Source organism: Alosa pseudoharengus, unplaced genomic scaffold (assembly GCF_046254945.1).
Source record: "Alosa pseudoharengus isolate Yale_2024_CS ecotype anadromous, Long Island Sound unplaced genomic scaffold, YU_APseudo_1.1 YU_APseudo_1.1_scf_21, whole genome shotgun sequence".
Classification (NCBI taxonomy): Eukaryota; Metazoa; Chordata; class Actinopteri; order Clupeiformes; family Clupeidae; genus Alosa; species Alosa pseudoharengus.
Window position 1 is genome coordinate 30843804 of NW_027468674.1, and position 8585 is coordinate 30852388.

The following is an 8585-nucleotide window of genomic DNA, read 5'->3' on the forward strand; positions in this document are numbered from 1 at the left end:
GTTTATAGACAAAACTATTTCTCCTATATAGGCTAACCTACATGTGAAACGAAAGCTTAATCATAGCCCTGTCATAGTTTCATGCAGCTGTCACAGAGCCTTACCGTAAGTGCAGTGAGTGTATGCTATGTCTACATCCGCCTACGGCAGAGGTATCAGACTCATATTGGGCAGTGGGCCGAATGCTGTGAAGTAAGTGTAAATGCATTTGACATTAGGCTATAAGGAAGGGCAATGGATTGTGTGTAACCCCAATCATATTCCTGTTCATTGCATGAACTTCTTATCCCCACTAGGTGGCATTGTAATAAGTATATATATATACTTTTTTGATCCCGTGAGGGAAATTTGGTCTCTGCATTTAACCCAATCCGTAAATTAGTGAAACACAAACAGCACACAGTGAACACACAGTGAGGTGAAGCACACACTAATCCCGGCGCAGTGAGCTGCCTGCTTCAACGGCGGCACTCGGGGAGCAGTGAGGGGTTAGGTGCCTTGCTCAAGTTTGTACTGGCTTCAGAAATCCCCCAGATGATAATGCAGAGACTTTTTGGTTTTATTTATTTATTTTGAAAAATACAATAATTAAATAGCCTACCAGTTGTTTTCATTTATGCCTATGTTGCTACTGTAACTGGCAAAATGTTAATTCTATTTCTCCACTCTCCAACACACTGATGATATGGCTCCCCTGCTCATGCCTATATGTTTCAGCTGAACAACACAAACAAAGCACATGAAGGGATGGATGTGGCATTTTTACAGATAACTATTTTTATAAGTTATTTTTGAAGACCACCAATTGGGTTTATTGTAAAAGCTCATAAAAAAACTTGGAAGACGGTATGTGCATTCACCAGTCTTGTCACCTGTGTGCTATATTCACCCATGTCCTGTCTCTATTTTCACTGTACTGCATTCATACAGTATACACACACTAAAGTATCCATTTTCCACTTGTTTTTGTCAAAAGCCATGTAAGCAACACCTCCCAGTGCACCAGTATTCTGCATCTCCACCCCCCTTTTTTCTAGCCCATTCTACAACTGTTGCCTGGTAACATTCCCAAACAATCCCACCAACAATGGCTTCCCACTCTCGCAAGACTGCTGCAGCCACCTTCAGCAATGACAGGTTTGCGCTTGACGACCGAGTCTCCCTCTTAGCCAAGCTGGAGGAGTCTAACAGGACTCTGAGGAAGGTTTGTACCTCAATTTTCTGTAGACTCTAAGAGTTGGACACGGACACTAACATGAAAAATACTCTCCTACATGCTCACACTCTCACAGACACACACACACATACATAGAGCAGACGCCATATTGGATGGTGGAGAAGCATTTCTCCTAAGGTTGTACTGGCTTCAGAAATCACCTAGATGATAAAGGGTAGCACAAATATCCATTTAATAGGCACATAAAGCATGTTGTATGAAAGTTGTAGGACACTTTCACTCCACTTCACTGCGACTTATTTCATTCCAATGGAGCCTGCCACTCTCCAGAGGGAGAACGTGTTCTGTTGTCATAGTGATTTAGGCGCTCCGAGAGGGCAAGCCACAGAGAATACACAAGACATCTTGTGAAGACAGCCGTGCATGTGTGTGTGTCTTTGTGTAAGTGTGAGTGTGTGTTAGTGAATGTGTGTGCCATGTGTGTATGTGTGATTCTATGTAATAAGGGTGAAAGTGGGTATGGTGTATGAGTTGTATTTGTATGTGTGTCTGTGTGTATGTACTGTATGTGTATTCCCTGTGACGTACACCTACATTAAACATACATACCACGTCACCTTGTCTGACTGAACTGGCTGGCAGACGGGCACTGACACTGGCACTCTGCTCGCCCTTAAACCCAACACCAAACCCAGAGGGCACCTCCACCACTCTGCTGCTGCCTCTTACACGGAGCTCCACTCTGCGTGTGCACTGCAGTGTGTGTGTGTGTCCAGGCTCTGTAAATGGGAGGCAGACACAGGCAGCTTGGACCAGACCAAGCCTTAAACAGTTCCAGCCAGGGTGTCATTTGATTGGCTGTGGAGCTCAGATACCAGCAACATATTCTTTTGCCAGCATGGCAGACTCTAGCTTTAAACTGGAACTCAGTTGGCAGTCTCCATGGGGCTTGGAGAAAAGGGAAGGCTGGGCTTTATTGCCCCAGGGAAAAGGAGGCGGAGGAGGAGGAGGAGGAGGAGGAGACGGCCGTGGAGGCAGGTCTCCAGGATATGGCCTCAAGGAGCTGACAAACACTAAGAAAAGGCTCGGCCCCAGGCGAGCGGCAGCATCAGCAGCGCTAACACCACAGAGGAGGTCTGAGGAGGAGGACAGGGAGCCGGACGCTGGGCTGGACGAGGGGAGCATGGAGGCGCCGGAGGCCTTTCAGAGGTCCAACCAGACCAGCTCTGAGGAGGAGGCCGGCAGCAGCCTGTTCCACCGTGTCCTCGAGCAGCGGCTGCTACGCAACCCAGACGAGGAGATGGTCAGTTCAGCTTACTCTGAGGGAACAGGTCAGCTGCACAACCCAGACGAGGAGATGGTCAGTTCAGCTTACTCTGAGGGAGCAGGTCAGCTGGAGACCTGATAGGGTGGCTGGTGAGGTGTAGGTTGGTGTCAGCGTTGATTGTTATATAGGAAGGGTGGTTATGTAAAGAGGTATCAAAGTTCAATTTGGTTGATCCTTTAATTTAGTCAAATGCCACACGGAGACGTTATTTTGAACACAGTGGAGGTGTGTGTGTGTGTGTGTGTTTGCTTTCCTCTGTTGACAGTGTACAGTCAAGCAACAAGATAGGTTTGCCAGAGCAACCAGATTTGTTTGTAAGACTCTGTATTGTTGGCTTCGTGTCTGGGTGGATCCCGTCTTGAATGTAGTGTGTGTGTGAAGACTTTTACAACTATTGGCTCAGTAGGGTGTCTGTTTTAACAAGACCCTGACTCAATGCCTCTCTTTCTACTTGTCTCTCTTCTAACTCTCTTTCTTTTTTTTCTCTCTTGCTTTTTTCTTGCTCTCTCACTCTATTTCTCCCCACCTCCCCTCCATCACCTCTCCTTTTTCTTTCTTTCTTCTTTCTTTCTTTCCCTCTTCCTCTCTCCATCACTCTCTACGGAAGTTCCTGTTACAGAGGTTGGTGGTCATCGCTCGTCTCCCCCACTGTCCCGCTGACAGGAGGGCTGTGGGAGGTTAGTGGCGCGCTGCTGTCAAACATGCTTAAGAACCGCGCACGGGGATGTCTGACTAACATTTAACCGGATTAGCAGCTTCCACCATTTTATACTGGCTGGTTGACAAAGCAGAGCATCAGATTGCATTGTACAGTCTAATCAGACATTGAGACAGGTGGATGTTGTTCTTGATGTTTTGAATAAGTAGTGGTTATAGCGTGGGAAAGCATGCACCCAAAAATAAATACACATTTAGACTCTATGAAATGCAGGTTAGTAATTCAAAACAAGTTAAATCACAGATTGCATTGGAATGTTTTCTGACAGATTAATCTGAATTAGTTTTTCAGAAAACATTTGGCATTTATATTGTGGCATTTTGCCTGTCTTTTGGGTTTGTCTACTGTGATTTTTTTAGACAGTGATTTCTGCAAATCAATCACTACACATATTTATTATAGAATGATTATAGTGTATATCCACTTCTCTAACCATCACACTGATTTGTTAACAGTCTACTATGAGAAGCTGAACCAGACGTTGCAACGCTCCTACCCTGGAGAGAACATCACAGGACTGCTACTGCTCTACCCCACCTGTGGTCTACATGTCCTTGAGGTGCACACACACTGTACTCACAGAAACAAACTTACACACACACACACACACACTGTACTCACAGAAACAAACTTACACACACACACACACACACACACACACACACACACACACTGTACTCACAGAAACAAACTTACACACACACACACACACACACACACACACACACACACACACACACACACACACACACACACACACACACACTGTACTCACAGAAACAAACTTACACACACACACACACTGTACTCACAGAAACAAACTTACACACACACACACTCACACTGTACTCACAGAAACAAACTTACACACACACACACACACACACACACACACACACACACACACACGCACACACACACACACACATACTGTACTCACAAAAACAAACTTACACACACACACACACACACACACACACACACACACACACACACTCACACACACACACACACACATACTGTACTCACAGAAACAAGCTTACACACATGCAGACAGACACCTGATGAACATACTCCTCCTCTGCCCAGTGCTCCAGTGAAGTTCTGACCGCAGTGCTCCAGGACCTGAGCAAAATGGAAGCAGCCCCTCAGTCGTAAGCTTCACCCTGATCCCTCTTACAGTGCTTGTACACCTGTCGCTATACTAGAATAATGGCTTCAAACTCATTTTTGAAGATTTGCTGACTAATGGTCCTATGAATGGTGTCTCTGACATTTGCTGAAGTGTGCCCAGAACTCTTTGTTATGTAACTTTGCAGTACTGTGCAGGAACATTACTTTTTTGTCAATTTATTTTTGTCAATTTATTTAGCGCTGAATGGGTACCAAGTATGCTGAAAATTGACAACATGGGGCATAATATGGCTATAAGTTCTTACATTGTGCTGCTTTAACATGTAATGTTGTATTAAAGTCTTCCCAAACCCCACAGTGGCCTGCTGGAGAGGCCTCGGGTGCTGCTGGTGACCCATGACGCGGCCAGCCGTCTCTTTCAGCACTGGGGCTGGAGGGAGCTGGACCTGCCCGTCACCACGGCCGCCACGCTGGGGGAGGACCAGGCGCCGGAGCCCACCGAGGCGCTGGTCAGTCAGGTCCTCGCGCAGCTGCTGAGGCTGGGGAACCATCTGCTCACGGCCACAAAGGTTGGGAGAGGCTGTGTGTGTGTGTGTGTGTGTGTGTGTGTGTGTGTGTGTGTGTGTGTGTGTGTGTGTGTGTGTGTGTGTGTGTGTGTGTGTGTGTGTGTGTGCGCGTGTGTGAGAGAGAGAGGGGTAGAGAGAGCTCCAAAGTCCGCATGCAATATGCCATCATTATTGTTTGTTGGTGCATTGTTTAATTATTACAATGCATTTCAGATACACGTATATACTGTATGTCTGTATTTAAATGATATCCGGTAACTTCATACTGTCTGTCCATTCATCTGAATGACATCCAGTGGCTCCATATTGTATGTGCATGTCTCTGAATGAGATCCATGTCTTTGAATATAATGTCTTGGATTGCCAGTGGTTTCATACTGAATGTTTATATCCCTGGATGATATGACTGCATACTGAATGTATGACTTATTTATTTCCAGTGGCTCCATTACACATGAACATATCTTTGATTCCATGTGGCTCCAAACTCTGCATGTCTTTAAATGATATCCAGTAGCCTCATACTGTACGTGTCTCTGAATGATATCCAGTAACGTCATCCTGTATGTGCACGTCTCTAATTGATGTCTCCTGTCTCGATGGCCAGGTGCAGACCTCGAAGGCGAGCCCGGAGGGCGTGATGGAGGAGCTACCTGAGAAGCTGCTGGTGCCACAGAACGTGCTGTCTCAGCTGCTCCAGAGGACAGAGCTGCTCACTCCGCAGCAGTACCTGCAGGCCTACCACACACCTCTACACCTGCTGATAGACTCAGGTGAGACATCTACCACACACCTCTACACCTGCTGATAGACTCAGGTGAGGCATCTACCACACACCTCTACACCTGCTGATAGACTCAGGTGAGGCATCTACCACACACCTCTACACCTGCTGATAGACTCAGGTGAGACATCTACCACACACCTCTACACCTGCTGATAGACTCAGCCCTGAAAATGTGCAAATGAAAAATTGCGGAATGAAATGCGGAATGAAAAATTAGTAATGGAAACACGCAAATACCACAAAAAAGATATGCTGGCATGAGGTAGTTTTACAGATGTATCGAAATAGCACTATTTCGCAAAAGTGAGTCATATGACACTAATGTAAATATTAATGAGTTCAAAAAGGTGATGCGTTTCGTGTGGTCTACTGAAGAGACAGAATTATTTTTATAGTTGGTCTGAGGTGAGGACATCTGTGCAAGTCTACTCCAGAATGCATTTATGCCTTCTCAGTATAAGGGTTATATAATGGTTTAGCTTTCAATATTTTTCCTCCCTTTGTCATTCTGACCCCCTCAATGTATTTTTGGATGCAATTAGATAAACTGTAAAAAAAGGTATGCAATTTTGGTAGATCTGTTGTCACATTCATCTGAAATGACTATTGTGAGAAGATAAAACTCATATTTAATGCATTGCATCACTTAATGGAGACAATGACCATTCACAATTGTGTTTTTTCGACTTGTTGAAAATATCGGTTACATTTTTTAATGCCTACTACACACCTCCACACCTGCAGATAGATACACGTGACATTTTCAGCAACATGATCCCTTGCTACACATCCCACATCACATGGAAGCTAATGACACACTTCAGCTCTTTACCATGATTGACTTCATTGGTATTCATCACACAACCAACTGGGTATCCAACAGCATTAAACAAATATACTCCACCAGCCATTTCAGGACCATGGCCAGTTACCAAGCCAAACATGCTTATCTATACCAATAAATACTTCCTATATCAATCTTCCAGATGGCAAAGTACACACCTTGCAGACTATCATCATCAGTTACTCAAGATGGATGGATTTCTAGACCATGTACCACCATACAATAGTTAATGTTAAGGAAGTTCACTAACAAATCAAGGATTTAAGACTATTTAGAACTGTATATTTCTGAATGTACGTACATCATCTCTCTCACAAAAGCATTTACTTTCATTATCTGGTCATTCATAGGTCATGTATTTGGAAGTCACCAACCAACAACAGTCTAAAATAGGCTACACATAGAAAACAGGTAAGGGCTCTCTCATACTATGTCATATTAAAGACATTCATAATCAGTGGTCACTGATGAGCCTTTCAACTGTTTGATGCCCATCTCTAACACATCTCATGACCCCTTTTCTTTTGGTCTTTTAGGTAGCAGCTCTTGATGTTTGATCTATGACGAGGAGCGGGCGCTCTAGTTCAACAGTGAGGACACAGAAATGGTTCTAATGAGCTTAATTCACATTATGAGACACAAGATACCCCACATATGAATAGTGAATAATGCAATTTATGTTTTGTACTGATTCTGATTCATTCAAACTCTTTACCCTCCTATTGTCTTTGTTTCGTCTTTATTCGTTTTGTGTTCCCGCGGCATTATAGTTTATTATACATCCATAATCATATAATATCATCTAATGTTGTGATAGACCTTTGCATCTACCTAAATACAAGTTTTATACAAAATTCCATTTGCTATTTATGGTCATTGACCTGATCATATACAAGTCAGAGGGGGAAATATTCTATTGGGGAAAGGTTTTCTGTGGGGGCTGGCGTAGAATGTACACAAGCATACATACAGTCTATCTGATCCTGTTTGCTTTTGTTTATGCAAAGCACATTGAATGACCTGTGTACGTATGAAATGCACGATATAAATAAACTTGACTTGACTTGACTTGACTATGTATCCTCTAATGTAATTCTTGGGTAGACAGCAAATAAGCTAATTTCCCAAGAAGTTGGAGCGTTCCTTTAAAGATGAAAAAAAAAACTAAACTAAAACTTCCCCGCTTTAACCTTTTATGCCTGGAGCCTGGAGCAAACTAGATCTTGACCACAGGTCGTAACATTTTTCTGTATTTTGTTTCTTTATTGTTGTGGAATATATACTATTATAATAACCACTGAACAGCATTTAATTTACAAAGGTTTACAATATTGTGCTTTCTCCAATAAAGGATCTTTATTATAACTATGCATTTTCCCTATTATATATGAAAACAAGATTTGTTTACATTACAACCATTATTGTAATGATACTGGTGAGTATTTTTTGACTGAAAACTGAAAACAAAGCACCTAGAAGCACCTTTATCCCCACCTAGTGGCAGGCTGCAGTGCAGAGTTTAGAACCCTCCGCTTCTACAATGTTATGGGCTAAGTTTGTGAACTTTCTGAATTATATTTTCAGGAAACACTCTTGTGACAGTCTCTTTTAACTGTATTTTTCCACCTGAGGGGCAGCCATGCTGCTCCTGTAAGGCCATGTAGCACCTTCCCTTCATCTTGATGTCACTGTAATATGATTTTATTTGACCTTGATGGATGGGTCGCCCATTGGTTGCCAGCCTGTAGGAATAGTCTTCATGTTTTACTGCCAAGTGATGAAGGGAGAGGGCAGAAGGCAGATGAGGTGGAGAAGGGAGTGAACCATTATGTATGCTACTGTGACCTTGAATTTCCCCTAGGGATCAATAAAGTATCTATATATCTATCTATCTATCTATCTATCTATCTATCTACCAACCATTATGCAGGAAAACAGGTGTTATTAAAGACTTTTAAAACGAATGTATGAGAGACTATTCTGGAAACCTACATGGAAGGGTAGTTATTCATTATGAGGACACTGGAGATGT

At 43.3% G+C, this 8585-nt stretch overlaps 1 protein-coding gene across 1 annotated transcript; it reads left to right on the forward strand.

The window, feature by feature from the left end:
- The first annotated feature begins 1087 nt into the window (after window positions 1-1087).
- tex47 (testis expressed 47) lies at window positions 1088-5730 on the forward strand. The gene is made up of 6 exons (XM_076298822.1): window positions 1088-1204; window positions 3112-3181; window positions 3678-3781; window positions 4312-4376; window positions 4715-4925; window positions 5530-5730. The coding sequence occupies exons 1-6, from the start codon at window positions 1088-1090 to the stop codon at window positions 5728-5730; spliced, it is 768 nt and encodes a 255-aa protein (XP_076154937.1).
- Window positions 5731-8585: the final 2855 nt, after the last annotated feature.

Bases quoted from the DNA above. Each gene is read 5' to 3' on its own strand.
- tex47 (XM_076298822.1), top strand. From the start codon at position 1,088: ATGGCTTCCCACTCTCGCAAGACTGCTGCAGCCACCTTCAGCAATGAC. The intron at 1,205-3,111 runs GTTTGTACCTCA...TCTCTACGGAAG, and splicing joins CTAACAGGACTCTGAGGAAG to TTCCTGTTACAGAGGTTGGT. The intron at 3,782-4,311 runs GTGCACACACAC...TCCTCTGCCCAG, and splicing joins GTGGTCTACATGTCCTTGAG to TGCTCCAGTGAAGTTCTGAC.